Below are 21,242 nucleotides of genomic sequence, written 5' to 3'. Positions count from 1 at the left end.
ATTTAGCCCTTGCTTCTTAGTAGGGATGGTACCGAGACGGAGACGGGCTTTTATATATCGAGACCGAGACAGACCTCTATAAATCAAGACGAGATTTAAGTCAGTTTCAAAAGTCTGGGTCTCGTCTCGAATATTAATATTAATTGCTATTAAAATTTCCCTTACTAAAAATTTGTTTTGTTACTGTGTTCGACAATATAGGAACGCTTAATTTATGTACAGTGGTGTATTTAGGGGGTTGTTATCGTGCTCAAGCCCCTCCCGAAATAAATTTGTGATCATTTTTTCGCATTGCACGTAAAAGACAAATGTTTCTTACTCGTTCTCTCGCCTCTTCCGAGACAAAATCCACTGCTGATATATGTAGCCTTCTCCCTCTCTCTCTCTCTCTCTCTCTCTACACAAACCGATACTCAGACATACACACACACACAAACACACACACACACACACACACACATATATATATATATATATATATATATATATATATAGATAGATAGATAGATAGATAGATAGATAGATAGATAGATAGATAGATAGATAGATAGATATAGATATAGATATATATATAGATAGATAGATAGAGAGAGAAAGACATGTATTAAAAATGCTGAAATTTGTTACTAAGTTATGTGAAATATTGAAGGGTAAAATTCTTCTAGATACTCTGCAATACCACTAGATAAACAAGCAGTGTTGCTAACGCTCCATAAAGTTGTATTTTTCAGTCTTTGAGCTACTTATAATATTAATGTCAAAGTTTTCGTTCCAGCAATACATGGAAATACATACTGTAAGAGAAATTGAACGTAACTGGTAACTTTTCAGTAACGCTAGTTGCTTCCCCTAAGCCTGTTGTACACTTTAGATTAAAACGGTGTTTAATTCAAAGTTCTAATTACACACTAATTACATTTCACTTGCTTAATTTGACCATCGATCATCTCAAACTCGATTCATATCATATAGCTAAATGCAATTATTAAAAGGACTTACAGTTAGTAATACACATTATATTGATTTTTAGTTTGGTTTATTATAGTTTAACGTCCCACGATTGTGCTAGGGTGGCTAAAGGAGACGTGCAGCCACTGATTATAGTGGAATCCGAACTACTTCCGTTGTTCAACTTCAGACCCACCGTGAATCGAACTCGGGACCACGCGAACCGAAGTCAAGCGTGCTAACCGCTACACCAAAAGGGGGTCCTCATATTGTATTGATTTAAATAATTGAGTCAGTGTTGCCAGATCCGAAGATCAAAAAGTAGCGTGTCTGTGCTCCAAAAGTAGCGGATTAGAACTATTTGTGGCCCAAATATGTAGAAATGAATTAATTATTTGACAACTAATGACTGGTACTAATGAAATAATTTTAACATGGATGGAAAATGTGCTGGACATATTACAAGAAGAAATTATGATCGATGCACGAAAACAATTCTAGACTGGATTGAGAGCCAGTCTAGACACGAGACAAAAGTTGCCTAGGAAACGTCCGCATACAAGGTGTGGCGAAATCAAGAACCAGTGGTTAGTAACCTCGAAAGAAATTGCCCAAGATAGGTAGCTGAGGAGAAGACTTGAAAAGTTATTCATCCAGCAGTGGATTCACAATGGTTCTTTATAATGATGGCGATGGTGTTATTCACCTCAAAGGTAAACTAAACCAAGACATAATTTCGTAATTTTACAGAAGAAGCGAAAACCGGTTCCTTAAGTAAGACCTGTAGTATTGTTTTTCAAACTATACTAAGTAGTTACAAAGTAGTAAGGTGCTTTTATACTTACATTATTACACCACTAGCGAAAAAGTAGTATATTAATAAAAAAAAGTATTCTTAACTGAATATCGACCAAACAGTGACTTAGCATAGTCTACCTCTGAAGTTCAGACATATATATATAAACTTTTAAGCTTAAAATATATTAAGCTTAAAATATATAAAACGATAATCATGCCTGTTGTTCTGTATGGTTGCGAAACATGGTCGCTTACTCTGAGGGAAGAACATAGACTGAAAGTATTTGAGAACAGGATCCTGAGAAGAATATTCGGACCCAAGAGGAACGAGAATGGGGAATGGCGGAAGCTTCATAACGAGGAACTACATAGTTTATACGGTTTACCCAACATTGTTAGGGTCGTCAAGTCTAGGAGGCTTAGGTGGGCAGGTCATGTAGCTAGAATGGAAGAAAGTAGAAACGCTTTCAAAGTCTTGACTGGTAGACCCATAGGAAAACGATCATTAGGAAGACCTAGGCGCAGATGGGAGGATAATATTAAGATGGATCTCGCAGAGATAGGAATACAAAGTAGAAACTGGATCCAATTAGCTAAAGATAGAAGTCAGTGGAGAGCTTTTGTGAACGCGGCACTGAACCTCCGGGTTCCATAGGCCATAGAGTTAGTTAGTTTTATATATAAACTTTCACTAGGTAAGGTAGGGTAACAATAGATTCAAAATTTAACGAAAGTCTGGGGCAATTGCGGGCATGGCAACCGAGACGACAAATCAACAAAACCCAAGGAATTCAGGTTATGTCGGTAAATTATTTTTTTAAAAAATAATGTTAATTCAAATCTTTTAATAAGATTAGGCCACGGCTAAGTAAACTTTATTTATTTATTTCATAATTACAACGTAACATTCTTAATGCCCAGATATAGTGTCGTGTACATAATTATCTAACATTCATTATTATACATACACAAATATACGTCGTTTAATTATGCAGAAGTTATTGCCTGACAATTGTTTCGAACTTGTTTTCGGACATTACTAAATACGTCTACTACATGCAATATAATCATTTCGATATATGAAGCACATATTCCCCACAGATGAGACTGTTTTCAATTTATATTTTAATATTCAAAATCTATTTCATATTAATATTTTTCCATAATCATAATCAAGACAATAAAACCATAATCAAGACTGGTTTTCATTTTTGTCACATTTTCCGTTTGCCATGTTTCTGTTGCTTTTTTTTATTTTATTCAGGTTTATTTTTTTATTTTCCTTTGCAATTAAATTAGTTAACATATAAATGTATTTAATTATCATTATTATATTCTTTATTGGATTAATTATTTTATATAACAATATTGTTATTGTTAAGATATTGTGAGTTGGAAATGTCTCTGTGGAATAAATCTTACAAAAAGTGAGGGAGCGGATTTTTTTTTTTTTTTTTGAATGTGTGGAATGTGACGTGAAGTATTTCTGAAGTCTTCGAGATCATTTTTGTGAAATCTGTTTTTAATTTGGTCAATCGGTTGAAGTGTCATAATCGAAAATGTAGAATTCAGTTAGTGTGCTAACGTTAAATTTTTCAAAACTTTCTAACAATGCACATTCTTTCAACGAAATATCTGTACCTTTATTGTTTCATATGAAAACTAATGCTGTGATTTTTTCTAAAAACAAACCTTTGTCAATTAAAATCGAAGCTCAAACATGTTCGGAATGTGGCAAGGAATTTCAAACAAAAAAGAGTTTGAGGATACATAAAACTCGAAAACATGCCACACAGGTAATACTTACAACCAATACGGAGGATTTTGTTCAAGAGCTCACTAAAATAAAATCAAGCACTTGGCTGATTAAACGAATCCCAAGAGAAGCTAGAAATGTAGCAGGAAGAAAACTAATCTGTGGTAGAGGAATGCATCGACAAGAATGATTTTCTTTCTTAGAAGAAATTATTATTATTCTCTTTTTACAAATTATGTCTACCCAGAAATCGTATCTCAACATCTGTCACAAACATCATAAAACAAAATCTAAACGAAACCTCGTCTATGGACACTCCTCCCGCTCCTAGTAGAAAACCTAATATTGATTTCACAAACAGGATAATATCCAAGATTACAAGCCTCAGATGATACCTTGGCTCCTGCAAATGAGGAAACAAAAACTCCTACATGGAAAACATCCATCACCATCTAGAGCTCAAATAATGCCAGATCCTCCAAATGAATTAGACTCATACTTAAAAGTTAATGAGGGTGGTGTATTAAAGGCCATCCATAGTTTCCCTGCGATTCGGCTTCAGGGATAGACGGACTGTCGCATCAACATTTAAAATACCTAACGTCCAAATCAGCAGGTGATTCAGCGCTCATGTTACTAAAATCAATATCTGGAATGAGAAATCTAATTTTAAATGGAAAGGCAAATCCGGATATATGTAAATATTTTTACGGAGCAAATTTATGTGCCTTACGAAAGAAAGATGGTGGAATCAGGCCAATAGCAGTAGGTTGTGTTTTTAGAAAATTGGCTTCAAAGATTTCTGTTTCATTGGTCTACAATCGTTGTACTATTTACAACCTCGTCAAATGGGATTTGCCACAAAAAGAGCAATGAGGTCATCACCCATGCTCCCAGAACATTCATAAAAGCAAATGTAGATTCGAACAAGTTAGTCCTCAAAATATATTACAAAAATGCTTTTAACTCAGTCGAAAGAGACTCAATGTTAAAGGAAGTGAAACTAATTCTACCTCAACTGTATCCATATTTCTGGCAGAGCTATTCTAGCCCATCGTTGTTATTTCATGGAAATAGAACTGTTTCATCACAAGTAGGATGCCCACAACGTGACCCTGTTGGACCGATGATTTTTAGCATAGCAATCCACCCAATAGTGCGCTCGCTTTCTTCTGAAATAAATTTATTTTATTTAGATGATGGCACTTTAGGGGACACCAGGTACGGTTATACAAGATCTAAATTTCTTATTGACAGAATCTAAGAAGATAGGTCTGCAAGTTAATCCTTCTAAACGCGAACTGTTCTTCAAGTATTCTAAATCAGATCCAATTTTAGAAGCCCAGTTTCAGAATTTGTTGCCTGGAATTCGGACAATCCAGGCCCGCGAGCTGTCGTTATTGGGAGCACCACTACTTGTGGATGGCTATGAAAGTTATTTTGAAGACCATTTGAACAGTTTAAAAATGAAGACAGATAGATTAAAGGGACTGCCATCACATATAGCCTTCTTTCTCCTAAAAAATTGTCTGGGTGTCCCCAAATTAATTTACTTTTTGCGTACGAATCCCACATGGCTTCTCCTATCGAAGGTTCTTCAATTGGATGGCTCCCTGAAAACATCTTTACAATCAATAATAAATCAGGTTTTGGTTGAAAGTCAATGGGCTCAGGCAAGTTTGCCAATACGGCTCGGTGGTTTGGGTGTTCGAAGAGCATCCGATTTGAGCCTTCCTGCGTTTCTGCCTTCTTGTTGTGGGGTGTTGTCACTAGTCTCCAACATTTTGAAAATTTCAGTTGACGAAGTGAAAATCTCTCATCTGTCGGAAGCATTGGAATTATGGAAAGGCATCTATAATAATGCCATTCCGGAGGTCAAGGAATCACAAAGAAAATCGGATGAAATCCTGCTAAACGAGATAGCTGGAAAGGAGGAAATTTCACAAAATACGTTTGACGTTGCCTAAAAGCACTTCAGTTAAAAAAAGAGTCTGGCACTCTGTTACAAGCTAGACCTTCAAAAAAATCGGAACTTTTTAGACGATAATATTTTCAAAATATGTGCAGCATTACGCTTGGGACTAAATGTTTGCCACCCATTCACATGTACGTGCCAAGATCGAGTGGACGAGAAAGGCTTAATGCTTTCTGTGGTGGTAGAATCACACGTCACACGGAATCAAACCAAATAATCAAACGATCACTCGCCAGCATTGATGTTCCTAGCATCATAGAGCCACAAGGATTGTTTCGAAATAATATAAAGCGACCAGGCGGAGTAACTTTAATCCCTTGGAAAATGGGCCAGAGTCTTGTAACGTGTGTTGATACTTTCGCTCATTCATACATAACACTAACTTGTGAGGAAGCAGGAAATGCAGCAGAAGCAGCCATTAAACGGAAACATACAAAGTACTCCAGACTGAAAGACGGTAATCTTTTTGTTGCCTTTGCTACAGAAACGATGGGGGTTTTTGGCAAAGAAGCCAGTGAATTTCTGAATGAATTAGGATCAACTTTAATTAAGAAGTCAGGCGATCCAAGAAACAAACACTATTTACCACAACGAATAAGCCTAGCAATACAGAGAGGAAATGCAGTCAGCACTTTAAAATCCTTCCCATCAGCACAAGAGCTGATGAAATTTTTTACTTAAAATAAGTAGTATAAACAGTACTGTGAAAACCATGGTGATGCACATCGATTTTTTTTCAGGAATAAAAATGGACATCTGTAAATAGGTTCATATGGCAATTTAGCACTGGAAGACTCATCTATTGCAATACAAACAAGAACATAGTTTGAACACTGTTACAGGAAATTTGATCAAGCGCAAATGAAGTTTCAAGGTTGTGCGTGGTGCTTGCTGTAGTGTAACATTTTCGTGCGTTTCTTCGTAGCATGTGAATGGAATTTGGTTGAGTAGGGTTAGTCTTAATCAGTCGGAGGAACAGTGAAGTGATTTTAGGTATTACAGTTATTAATTATTTCTACTTACCCAACTTAAATGATCTGTATTTAAATCTTCCCCTTGGATAATAAACAATTATATTATTATATTATTATTGGTGAGCTTTCGTCCGGGGAGCTTTTGTCCACTTTTGCATTAACAAAGGTGAGTTTATATCTGGTGAGCTTATGTCCGTGACGAATTGATGTAATCACTGAGAGATGGATTATTCTTTCTTGTCTTGGTGAACCCGAGCGCGAGCCTAACTGAGGGAACTGAGCCCGAACGTGAGCCGAAGTGAGATTAGTGAGCGTGAGCCCGAGCGTTCCCAGTCCAAATGGCCATACAGGGATGGTATCGAGACGAGACGAGACGAGACTTTGTGCAGTCTCGGTCTCGTCTCGGTTGATAAATAGCAGTTTCGGTTTCGGTCTCGTCTCGAGTAAAAAATCGCTGTCTCAGTCTCGTCTCGGTCAAGAGATGCTTGTCTCGACCTCGGTCTCGAAGGCCAAGTCTCGGTCTCGTCTCGAAAGTCTCGAAATAAATAGTGTGAAATTAAAATTGTGAAAGTATTATTATCGTACAGTCTGTCGTTTCCGCTTCTTAGTTTTTGCCTTCATTCTTGGCAATTACGGTATGGTGTACCTCTTCATAGCTAATTTGCTAGCGCTAATGCTTTCCATGCGTGTGTTTCAGGTTTAATCATCAGTGGGTATATCATATCTGGGATAAAACCCTAATAGTAACCCTTATTTCACTTTTTAGCATTAGATTTTGTCTCATATAGCCTCAGTACTGCCTATACAATTAAACTCTATTAAATTAACTCCAGTACTATACAGTAGTTTATTTCCTTCCTTTGAATCAAAATTGATCAATACCTCCTAACGGATAACGCAACACATAGCAGCACGAATGTATTAAATCGGACCAAAATTGAAATTTTACAATTTCTCATTTATTATCCAATACATTCTGCTTTGACTGTCATTTTAAAAACAGAATATAACGTTCATTATTTATTTATTTATTTTATTTATTGAACAAATTCCCAGATACAGCATAACTTTGCCATTTTACACAGGGACATGCTAACAAAAAAAAAAAAAAAACAAGACAACAATAACAACAACATAGAGAAAAAGAGTGTAAAAGTAAAACTATTCCGTCAAAGCTCGTTTAATTGCTCTTTCAAACACTGGGTAGCTCGAAAAAATGTCCACATCAGTTGTTACTTGATTATAACAGTTTGGTATTCTATAAAAAAGAGACCTCTGTATAACAGCCAACCTAGGACGGGCAAGATGGAATAGGTGGGTATTCCGGGTGATGCGGGAAGGTACACGTAAGGATAGTTCCTGAAGTAATATTTCCGATCTTAAGTTTCCATTAACTATTTTATGTAGATACTTCAGGTCAGAGGTAATTCTGCGTACTTCAGGAGTCTGAATATTAAGATGTCGCAAGAGTTCCTTCTTAGATAATAATCGCAGTGCAGGAACACGAAAACGGACTATAGCAATGAAGAAATTGAGAACAGAATCAAGTCTGGAGAGATGTGTAGGTGCTGCCATGGCCCATATGGGAGAGCAGTATTCGATCTTGGGCGCTATTAAAGTCTTATAAAAAGTTGCTAATGAAGAAACAGTGCGTAGTTCGGTGAATCGATAAAGAAGTCCCAACATGCGCATTGAATTCTTTAGTATTGAGGAGATGTGATCAGAGAAGGTGAGTTTTGAATCAAAGATGACACCAAGATCGTTATGACTAGCAGAATGTGTGATAGGGGAATCGTTGATATGGTATGTGGAGGGAACAGGAGACTTTTTCAAAGTAATAGTAATACTGTCACATTTCTTACTGTTGAGTTTCAAGTGCCACATTTCACACCAGCCTGTAAGGTAATTTATGTCTTCCTGTAGAGCAATTGTGTCATGGAGACATGATATTTCTCTGTATAACTTACAATCGTCAGCAAAAAGCAGAAGGCCACTAGGTTGAGCTGATAAGTGCGTGTGGAGATCATCCATATACAGTATAAACAGCAGAGGCCCAAGTACACTCCCCTGAGGCACCCCTGAGATCACGGGTTGGGGGTTAGAAGTCGCCCCTGAAAGAACAACTCTCTGTTTACGGTCCTTCAAGTAGCTTGTGATTAGAGAGAGAAATTTGCCATGTACATTAAATCTATTGGAGAGCTTATGAAGAAGATGAATGTGACTGACAGAATCAAAGGCCTTCGAGAGATCAAAGTAGATAACATCTAATTGAGTATTGTTATTCATACATTTGACTGCACAGGAAAGAAGAGTACTTAAGTTTGAGAGACTTGAGCTTTTCGGTAGAAAGCCGTGCTGAGAACTATGGATGTAAGGTGAGGTGAATTTAAGTAGCCTGTCTTTGATTATTTTTTCGCAGATAATTGATATTACAGACAGAAGAGATATTGGCCTATAGGAGGATACATGATCTTTAAGTCCTGGTTTATATAGTGGGGTCACGTGAGCTAGTTTCCAACTGGTGGGATAATACCCTTCCTTGAAGCATCTATTGAATAAGATAGATAGAGGAACCGCAATAACTGAAGCAGTTTTGTTGAGAAAGAGAGGACTAATTTTATCAGGTCCAAAATAGAGTAAATTATTACTACAATATATTTTGTTTCAAATTGATCAAATGCTTTATTACTGTTTCACATCTCCGTGTTTAATAGACACTTTGTAACAGGAACTTCCTGAACTTTGTGGTGGAAGCTAAGGCACTCACCTTTGCTATGTGTGTTCTTGAATTGAATCACCAAACAAGTTAGATTCAAAGCCCAATGTTTCGCATAGTTCGCGTCTCACTTTAAGTACAATATTTCTTATACAAGTCCATAAGGTTCTTTTGCATTACATAAGCATATATCCAGTGCCATAACTAGGCTAGAGCAACTGGGGCAGTGTCCCGGGTTCCTCACCCATAAGGGCGTTGAAAACCCCAGTCAGGCTTACAAAATTTCTACTCTGAGAACTAAAGAAAGGATAATACCTAAGAAATTGAAGAATTTAGTGCTTATATTTAAATAGTCATGGATACTGCAGATCTATCTCTTTGTATGCTAGGAAAAATGTTGCCCCTCGGTGGCGACGAAAACAGTTTTGGGGGCCCACAGAGTTATTGTTACTCATCTAAGTAGGACAAAGCAATAATTTGTTTCCTTTTTTAAATATCTTGTTTTACTCTTCGTACTACTCTTAGCAGTAGTTTATGTGAACTATATTTATTTTTTATTTCATTTTATTTATGTTTTGCTCTGATTAACCATTGAATTTCAATGATGCCACGCAGAGACGTAAGCCGACTACAGCACGCTTGACTACAGCAGAGCCGTAAGCAGCACGCTTGACTACAATTCGCGTGGTCCCAAGTTCGATTCCCGGTGTGGGTACAGTTGAACGACCGAAGTGGTTGAACGACCGAAGTATAATCAGTAGCTCCACGTCTCCATTAGCCGCCCTAGTATAATCGGGAGACGTTGAACTAAAACAAACCAGCCCAAAAATCAACACAATGCATATTATTAACTGTAAGTCTTTGAATAATTGGATATACACTGAAAAAAGCCAAGTCCAGATTTCAGGAGGAAACGAGGATAATATGCTTTCTGTTGGAAACACCATGACAACACAGTGGTGTCAATCGTAATACTGAGTGAAACACCCTCATTTCCCATGGCTATGTACGTCAGTAAGTGAGAGCGGTGATTACTGTTTTCACAGGAGTAATTGGTGCTCTCATTTACTGACGTACGTCACCACATGAAATAAGGGTGTTGTGCCCAATATTGACACCACCGTCTTCTCACGGTGTTCCCAACAGAAAGCATTTTATCCTCGTTTTCTCCTTATATCTGGACTTTGCTTTTTTCAGTGTAGCTAAATGGTACAGATCGAGTTTTAGGCGGTCGATGGTCAAACTAAAAGAAGTGAAATGTAATTAGGGTGTAATTAGAACTTTTAATTAAGAACGGTTTAAATCTAATGTGTACACCAGGCCTAAGAGATACGGGGAACAACTAGTGATATTGAGAAGTTTCGTGTTACGTTTAATTTCAGTTACAATTTGCATTTACACGTATTGCTGGAACGAAAACTTTGACATTAACATTATAAGTAGCCCAAAGACTATGAAAAATGTCGTCTTTTGAAAACATTCTTGTACCATAAAACAAATTACGAGTAATTTTAAAATATTTTGCTGTTTATATTATTACACGTTATTTGGACTATATTTAGCAATTTAAGTTGTCAACACTGCTCAAAATAATGTAACTGCGACTTATTATAATTAAAACCACCAAAAACTATTGCTGTAATGTTATAGAAGCAAAGTAAAGCAACAATCATTATAAAAATTTATTACAAATACGTCATTTTAAGCAGTATAACAATCACTACTCATTTATTTGGTATCTCTGAAACGGTTTGAAATAACAATTGTAAATGGCATTATGATCATTTAAGTCTTTTGGAAGCATCTACATGATGAGACGTGATATGTCAGCACGTTTTCGAAGTAAAGTCTGTAGAAAAAGAAATTATTTATTGTAACTTTGTTCCTTCATTCGAAATACATTATACCATAATCATAGTATTTGACGCTAAGATACAATTGATGCGCATTGCACCGTCCATACCATTTGAGTTATTAGAGATCATCAAAATGTTTATGACAGTGATACTATATTGTTCTTTGTTACACTGAATAATGTATGCGGTACTGTGGTCTTATTTAATATCGAAATTAGAAATATGTCCAATTTGAGAAAATACAATACAAATTTATGTAGCGTTGGCAACATTGCTTTATTTATCTAGTTGTATTGCAGAGTATCTAGAAGTATTTCTCCCTCAATATTTTACACAACATGGTACAAAATTATACACTAGCTGATATACCCATTCTTTGCAAGGGGTCAGATAAAATATCTATGTAAACAAATAGAACAACGGAAGAAAAAGATATCGGCCGTTTTCTACTTCTGTTACATATCCTGGCAAACACCTCCTGAAACCCCCTGGTTCTCAGTCGATGGGGGCTGTATTTGAAAGTCAACGCCTGTGGGAATATCACCAATTATCTTAGTGACAACTAAAACTATAAATCTGACACTAATGTCGGTCATTTTGGATTATTTTTACATTTCTCGGTATTCCCCGGTAACCCCCGGCCCGAAGCCGAATGCGATGAATTTGGAAGCTAATGCGATTCGAGTTTCACCATTAATCTCAGCGACCGCGAAAACTGAATTTGACACTAACATCAGTCAATACTACTTTTACATATATCGGAAACTACCCCGCAAGTACCTCTAATAGCACAAGATTTGCTAGGCATGTGCCATTTAGGTGTCCCAGCTACTTTTTAGGTACCCGACACTTGGCACAAATGATATTCATGTGCTAAGTATGTACTTCAGCAACTTACAGTTTTAGATACTTGTTACACCTAATTGAAATTTGCAACTAGGTACCACAAATATAGCATTTATATACCTGGCTCACTTTCGCACTTTGTTTCTCTGTCGTCACTTGGGACATATATCTGTCATGTTCAAGGTACGTCCCTTAGGTACATATTGTTTCGGATACCGTGACAGCACAACGTGTGTTAAGCATGCTATATTTAGGTGTTCTAAATTCATCTCCCACATTTGGTGCATTTGTTACTCCTTTTTCTAAGCGATTGTATACTAGAAGCAACAAACGCATCAACTTGATTAGATGGTAACTGTCGCCGATCACTTGAAAGTGAATATGGAAGAACCATGAAATAAGTAAATAGACACTTGTCATTTTCTTATAAAATTACATGGCGAGCAGATTTTATCTGATCCCAAACGATTATCGTCGAATATATGCGGTTAAAGGAGCACTTTGAATAGCCAAGTCCAAAAGACCTCAACGATTATCCCTGTACAAGCGACGTTCTATTCATCTTTTCCGTGGCCAAGTCGGAAGAGCACGCGGCTATAGGTTATATAGGCGATATTATAATCGAAAGGTTGGTGGTTTGCGCCCACCCTAGGGTACATTTTTTTTTACTTGTTTAAAGTGTTTTTTAGACTCTCCTTAATGTAAAAACATTATGTATATAGGCGATTTAACATATTTTGGGGGAGTAATTTTGTGGTTCATTGACGCTTACGGCGTGGACTATGACTATCACTTGCCATCCATGAGATTTCTCTCTCAGAGGTACATAAGGCACATACTGGACACATTCCCATGTTCCTGAGGAAGCATGGTAGGCATATGCCTCCTTTGTAATTGTTCTGTTAGGAGCCCCCAGGGTCGCATACAATGGTAGCTGAATTTGAAGTCATCGCTACTGGAATTGTCACGATTGTTCTCAGTGGCCACGAAAATATGGATATGACACTAATATCTGTCAGTTTTTAATATTTTTAAATGTCTCGGTAATCCCCACCAGCAACCGAATGGGGTGAATTTGGAAGTGGCCCCCCGTGATACTCTCTGGTTTGAATTTTTAAAAAAATCGTCCCGGTCTGGGGCCTGGATCAAGGTATCTGTGACCAAAATTTGACAAATCTCGGCCACTCGTCTGGTCCCCAGATCTCATGCAGACAGACGGACAGACAAACACACAAACTCTATTTTATTTATATTACCTATATCTATCTATCTATCTATGTATGTATCTCTCTCTTTCTCTCTCTCCCTCTCTCTCTCTCTCTCTCTCTCTCTCTCTCTATATATATATATATATATATATATATATATATATATATATATATATATATACATATATATATATATACATATACAGAGGCGGATCCAGGATATGATCAGGAGAGGAACTTAACCATAGTTTGCCGCTTTACCCAGTGTAAAGCAGGAACGAAGCCCATTTTATCCAGTGTATACCTGAACGTCAAGGGGGGGGTATAGCCCCTATAGCCCCCTTGGATCCGCGCCTATATATATACGGGGTGTTTCAAACCAACACCGACAACGTTTGGGAGGTGATTCCTGACACCAAGATAAGACAAAAAGTATAGACCATCCTGGGTGTACAAATGCTCCCTTTCGGAGTTACAGGCTGCCGAAAACATGAAAAAATGAACTTTAATGGTCCATAGCTCCAATTGGCCTACTATGGGATCTACAGTAGTCGGTTCAAGACTTCACTTAAGAACTAGTATGTGCCCTATCCAAATAACCACGTATCAGTACCCTCCGGTATTTCTGCAACAGTTTTTACAGAGGTAGTTTGTGATTATTTCAAATTATATGCCCTTAGCCAAACTCCCTCTATGAAAACTGTTGGGTGAGTACCGCAGGATTCTGAAACATATATTTTTGGATAGGGCACATATTAGTCCCTAAGTGAAGTCTTGACCGACTACGGTCGATCACATAGTATTGAAGCTATGGACATCAAAATTCGTTTTTTCATGTTTTCAGCAGCCTTTAACTCCAAAAGGAAGCATTTGTGCACCCAGCTTGGTCTATACTTTTTGTCTTAACTTGCTGTCAGGAATCACCTCACAAATATTGTCGGTGTTGTTTTGAAACTCCCTGTATATTGTAACTCCCTGTATATATATATATATATATATATATATATATATATATATATATATATATATATAGATAGATAGATAGATAGATAGATAGATAGATAGATAGATAGAGAGAGAGAGAGAGAGAGAGAGAGAGAGAAGACTACATCAGCAGTGGATTTTGTTTCGGGGGAGGTTTGAGGAACGGGTAAGGAACATTTGTGCTGTACGTGCAGTGCGAAAAAATGATCACAAATTTATTTCGGGAGAAGCCTGAGCCTGATAGGCACCTCCTAAATATAGGACTTTGCATCAGTCAACCGTTCCCATATTATGTAACACTGCGACGAAAAAAAAAATGAGTGAAGGCAATTTTAATTTTTATCAATATTCGAGAGGAGACCGAGATTTTCGAGAATCACCTAAGTCTCGTCTCGCTCTCGTCTCGATTACGTAAAATCCGTCTCGGTCTCGGTCTTGTCTCGGTATATAAAAGTCCGTCTCGGTCTCGGTCTCGGTACCATCCCTATTTAGTTACTAGAGCAATTCTTTCATCATAGCATACAGCCACTAGTGCGCCAAGAAAAAAAAGTACACATACAATACTGATTATATCACAACACTAAACACAGAATAATATATAGTAAACTATTGATACAAATGAAGTACAAGTATTAGAAATTTGGATTAAAAGAATTAATTTTCTTGGTACTTAGGCCGATCTTCGTCCTCAATGTCTCCTACAACTATTTAAGATTAAAAAAAAAACTTCTTCCATTATAGGAGCAGAGGGGAATGATTTAAAAATACAAGTTGCGTTTCCCCGCTGAATTCCTAAACTCACAACCAGCTGCGAACCAATTTGTTTCACTAGATTCTTTGCCTCTTTCCTGAAAAAAAAAAAAAAAAAATTGTTTCAACAGCAAAGGAAATTAAAATATGGTCCTCTTTTAAGCATGTATATTTTAAATGATTTCGTCTGCACGCTGTTTCTGCCGCACTTCCAGCTTTCTTAGATGTTGATACGATATCAGAAGCTGCAAAAGTATCAACACAAGTGGCATCCCATACTAGACATTGCACCTTTTCCCGGGGGATTTACGTGATGTCATCTGGTCTTTTTCCATCATTCCTTGATAAACCTGATCGTTCTAAAATTGAAGGCATGTCTATGCTGGCCAAAGCACGCTTTAGAATATCATTTAATTCAACGTGACGGGACACTCTGTCTGCGCTTCTGGGACTGTACGCTGTGATGAAAGAATTTCTCTAGTAACTAAATTAGAGATCATTATAACATTAAATGGAGATATGGACGAATAGTACTATACCGTAGATATAATGTATATCTACGTATATTACAATATATAAATTTCAATCACTTGAATGAGAATCATATTTACCCTTACTTATTATTTATTTAGTACATGAAGGTAACTGTGAGTGTGAGGGAGTCGATTGAGGGTAAGGGTGGCTGAGGATGAGGGATTTGATTGAGGGTGAGGGAATCGATTGGGTCGGGCGAGGGAGTCGATATACTATTAGTAATGTGTCATATTTATCCACTTAAGGGGTGTTTGACATTTGAGACTGTTTTTGGAAATAGTAATATTTTTTTTGTAGTTTTTTATGAGTGGTGTTTGAGACTGGCAATTATATTTGTTGTTTTGTTAACAAATTCTATGCCCCCTTTTTTAACCTTAAGATCATAGAGTAAGGAAACCTCTTGAACTTCCGAGGTAGGAAACTGACATACTAACAAGTAATGAAGCTGTACGTTCATAGAAATGTCGAGCGAAATATGTATTATTTTAATTGTAGGTTTTATAAATCCCAACAAACAAGAGTGTTGAATATCGACACCATCATGCTCTCTCAGGCCATTAATTTATATGAGGAAACATTCTATTTATTCTTTGAAATAAGAGAGAATTTTAGCAAGTTAATTTTACTGATTTATTCTTGAGATCTCTAATTGTACAGGACTACTATGCGAAATTTAACTACTGTATTATGTGATTTATGTATTTTCAAAGCAAGGGACACTTAAATAAGTCAGAAGACGAAATTAGGAAAATTAAACCATCTAAATCCCGTACAATACAAAAAGGTACTTTCTCATATAAATCAATGGACTAGAAAACACACGCATCCTTAGTTACATTGAAGTCTCTTTTCGAAAGCTACTCTGTAACAATGGTGGGTCGTTTCCCACAATTCGATTTTGGTGTTGTTTGTCACAATATTTTAATTGAGGATATGTCAGTTCCTATTCCAGTAAAGATTAGTACATATCTGACAAAACAGCTAAATGATGCAGGGCACTTATAGTCGCATTGATTTCTTGTGAATAAGTGGTGAGTGTTCTCGCCTTCGGGACGAGAGGTCTCATATAATCTCGCTACTGAAAAAAAAAAAAATTAGCTTCAAATGAACAGTGAGAGCGAAACCGAGCGAATCCAGTGGAAAATAGCCACCTATATATATATACCGTAGATATAATGTATACTTATATAAATGCCAATATATAAATGTCAATCACTTTAATGAGAATCATATTTACCCTTACTTATTGTTTATTTGATATATGAAAGTAACTGTCAGTGTGAGGGTGAGGGTTGCTGAGGGTGAGGGTGAGTGAGGGTTAGAAAAAATGCCCATCTCTGCTATATAATTTACTTTGCCTTTTCAACTTTTCGATATTATCGTTAAAACGAAAATTTCGCATCCCTATTTATACGTTATTATTGAAATTTTATAATCAATTTACATGATGCGAATATAATTACCAATCGTTGACTAAACTATTTGATTAACATTAAAATTGTATACTATCTAACATTGAATTATTAACATCAGCATGGAAATAAAAATTAACATTACATATTCTATTTCAGCTCCTTGATATTAAATACACAATACGTTGAAGATGATTCGCCGACATCGGACCTGCTAGTTCGAATACTGAACAAGGAAGTAGATTTTAGCGCTTTGCTATTATCTCAAACCTATGCAAATTTTGCTTTAACTGCCTTACATCCTGTAACAACTACAGTGTAAGTAATCCTAGAACATTTCTACAGAAATATGTCTATATCTAGATGTAATAACCTAACCTAACCTACAGAAAGTTATACGAGGTATATTCTGATGAGACTATGATGAGGCGATCAACAGAAATACTGAAGTTCAGACAATAATTAACAAAACATTTCAAAACCGAGAGAAGAACAATTAGACTTACTACCCGTAATCCTAACAATGTTAACTAAACGATGTAAATTATCTAGTTCCTCGTTATGAAATTTCTGCCATTCCCCGTTCTCGTTCCACTTGTGTAAGAATATTCGCCTCTACTTTTTATTTTTAGTCAATGCTCTTCCATCAGAATAAGTGACCGTGTTTAACAACAATACAGGACAAGAAACATATTTGTTGTCGTATATACTTCAAATTATTCCACAGAATTCGCAAAGACAAAGAGAGTTGAGTTGAGTTGATGTTGGGTTTAACGTCCTGTTCAACAACGAGGCTATATGACACGTGGACCTACTGATTAACGTGGAATCCGAACCACATGAGCACCCGTCGGGAATCGAACCTGGGTCTCCCAGCAAAGGCAAAGAGCGTTTGCACTAAACAACAACATGAATTCCTAGTTCAAGTCCACATTTTATTTCTTCATGGATATGATTTCATACTCGTGAAGTAGGGTATGTATGTATGTTCTAGGATTCTTCCCCCCCTCAAACCCTAATTGCCAAAAAATTTATGAATCCGCCACTGACCATAGTATTTTAACAAAGAAAAATAGCACAAAGTAGATTGAGTAATTGCACTGCACATAGGTATTTAAAATCAAAATCATGAAATCTATCTAGTTATAACAAAAAAGAAATAATTATTTTGGATAATTTATATTTAATAAATCATGAAAAAGTGCATAATTTGTGGCGAATTAAAACAATACTGAAAATTCGCTCAAAATAGGGACAAGAGTTCTGATAAGTGTAAAATATGTTATAGAGCAGAGAAGAAAGAAATTGAGCATGGTTTATATTATTCTGGGGCGTTGTTAGATTGTTCACTTTTATCAAAAGAAGGAGCGGCTGAAATACATAATAAAATGTTAGAGCATGACTTTATAAAAATAATGCATCTTTTCTTTAAGGATATAGACACACCATTTATGATTTTAAGACCAGCTACATTATCAAAATGTAAGCTTATAGATCCAACATATAGCCCTATAGGTTTAACAATACCAGCACCACAAGTTATTTTATTTAAAGATATAATATGCATTGGTTTCCCACCATATCATACTAGAAAGAACGAAACTACATCTTATGACTTAAACTAACGAAAGAAATATTAATAATAAATGTGCTGTATGTGGAATTCCTGCATATTATAATGAGACCTTTTGCTCCATATCCCATATAAAACTTCGTAATTGGATAAAAAAAAAAGATTGCCAGAATTTAAAGAAAATTGATATAATATCACTAACTAAAAATCACCACTAGATGGCTAATATAATTACTAAACATGTTGTTTGCGTATGGATTTTTATGGCGCTTAACTATAAAGAACTTACATCTACTTCTTTTCTATCTTACAATGTCCCCAAGCTAATGTATTTACACCACCTCGTAATATATATCTTTTATCATCTGAAGAATCTAATGCTAGCTTATGAACGGTTGTACTATATACATCATGTTTATAACTTCTAATGAGGTTTATGTCTTTATATGTTTTGATATTTTTAAATAAGCTTTCTTTATAATCATTAAACTGCAACTGCTTTGATATTACAGCTTTAGTTACTCCCTTAGCCTTTTTCTTTTCTTTCTTTTCTACTCTAAAAGCATACATCTTCGCTCTTAACCCAATAATTTCCGTCATTATTTTACCCTTATTCTCATCTTTCATCTTACCTATGACTTTCTTGTTTCTTAGTGGTAGTCCATATATGTTATTTTACTCGTATTCACTCGTGTCAAATTGATCAATTATTTCACCCATATCTTTGTAAAAGTCATCAGTATCAATCTCATATATAAAGCTATCAGTATCCATGTAACATAAATCTATATTGTTTCCATATTTCGGCTTCATAGTGTTATAGTGAAAATCATACATTAAAAGTTTTGTTAATTCTAATACACTAATACCATCATATATTGGCTTATTAAATGTCAATCGCTCTTTTTTCATATGTATAGCATACAAATTCTCTGTAAATATTGTTCTGTAATCAAAATTTGGTTTTGCAATTAATTTTTCTAATCTTTCAGGATCACATTCTAATTGTATGGGCTGTCTCTTTCGAATATTTTCCATTGTCTTTCCGAATACTGAGTTATTCATGAGCTTATAAAAATCTTTTTTAAACTCATTTTTAGCTTGCGTTCTCATATTTGTATTTAAATCAATGTATTTCTTTAATCAGTCTGATTGCTTGAATTCTAATACTCTATGCACTTTCTTTAATTTCATTCCAAGCGACATATATAGTTTTAAGTTCCTATAGTGAATTACATATCTTTCCTTATTGTAAAGTGTCGTTAGTAGTTTTGATTGTTTTGATTCTGGTGGACACATGTTTTCTGGAGCTAATGGCAAATCAGAATGATTGTTATGTAAATTCTTCGGATATTCTAAATCTACTTCTAATATGTAACCAGTTTCTGAGTCATCTGGAATGCTCATTATATCTATGTAAGGTTTAACCCACTTAAAATCTTTATAAGGCATGCATTGACTCATCGCCCATTCATATAAGTTATTTGCGTCTAGACATGCTAGGCGTGTTGAACACTCATCTTTATTATAATCCTTCATGTATTTGTTGTTAGCTATTACATATCGTTTACTGCATTGTGAGATTCCTCCTCCTATACCCTTTTCTAACATTAGTATTTTACCATAATCAGTTAACATTTCTAACTTAATTTTAGTCATCTTTAACATTGTATCCAAGGTAAGCCAGGTGCTGTATAATACCATGCAGGATCTAATCCATATGCCTTTAAACACACGTCTCTAAAGTTTTCAAATATATCTACTAATTGAAGGACATATGTTTTGTTATAATGTTCAGTTAAGTCCTCCGTTAACTTCAGATCGAATTCTTTACAAACTCGTACATGAAGCTTATGGCGTTCAGGACTCATTTTTTCTCCTGTTAATCTGTTTGTAAATTTGTCTATAGTTAATGGAACAGGTTCTTTCAATTTTCCAAATGAATCAACAAACCCAAATGGATAATCACCTTTAGTAGTAACTAGATTAAGTATATCAATCGGGAAAAACTTTAATGTTTCTCGAAATTGTTCTGGTTTTAAATTACTAGTTAATTCTGCTAAACCCTTTTACATAAATCTAAATGAATCAACCATCTTAAATTTATTCCATCTTTTGGACCTGCTTTTATATATTTTTCATATGTTATGTACCTTTCTTCATTATTTGCGATCAGTTTAATTTTCTGTGTGTCATAAGCTAACTCTCTAATGAATAAATGCGTATCATAGCCAGTTAAGTTGTGAAGAAATACTGGAATAAAATTAGGATTTTTATAGTTTAAATTGCAATAACTGTGAGCTACACCTCTAAACTTTCCAGTTAAATGATCATGATCTCTTACTTTTGCTTTATTTTTATTTATCTTATACAAACATTTTCTTAATTCTTATTTCCATTCTTTTCTTTTTTCACTCATATCGTCTCTATCCTTGTAGAACCGTATTTACCCCTTCAATATATTTATTTTTTCTCAACGGTTGGTTGTACGTCATTCAAGTTTTTTTCACATATATGGCAAGCATCCGAACTGTTATAAGCTTCTATTTCTTCCTCGGTGAGCGGATTCATATTAACTATCCTTTTATATATTTCCATAATTTCTATTGCTTCTTTTTGTAATATTTTAATAAATACTTTTGCGGCATCTGGACCTATATAACTAACAGGGGCTTTCCAGTTTCCGTTTGAATATTTGACATAGTAATAAAAACTCATTGGTTCATGCTTTTTCATATTTTACTGTTTTAGTACAATTATCCTCTATTTTTAACTTACATAAGATACATTCAAAGTCAGCAATTATCACAAATGGAACTCTTAATGACCGATTATAGTTTTGAAACTCTATTTGATTGTCATATGATTTAGGAAGTTCTATTCTAACAGCCTCCTGCTCTTTACAATATAGT

The 21,242-nt window shown here is 35.5% G+C and overlaps 1 protein-coding gene across 1 annotated transcript in view; it reads left to right on the top strand.

Moving 5' to 3' along the window:
- The window catches only part of LOC145692391 (uncharacterized), a 710,913-nt gene that overhangs the window by 354,804 nt on the left and 334,867 nt on the right, over window positions 1-21,242 (top strand). The window contains exon 2 of the mRNA XM_081767694.1: window positions 16,917-17,075. Coding sequence (XP_081623820.1) covers window positions 16,917-17,075 — 159 coding nt within the window. The remainder of the gene's footprint in view (window positions 1-16,916; window positions 17,076-21,242) is intronic.

The sequence above is a fragment of the Thermobia domestica genome, chromosome 8, assembly GCF_964235325.1.
Source record: "Thermobia domestica chromosome 8, izTheDome1.hap1.1, whole genome shotgun sequence".
NCBI lineage: Eukaryota > Metazoa > Arthropoda > Insecta > Zygentoma > Lepismatidae > Thermobia > Thermobia domestica.
Note: the sequence above shows the minus strand (reverse complement) of the source record. Positions and strands in the feature narration are given on the sequence as shown.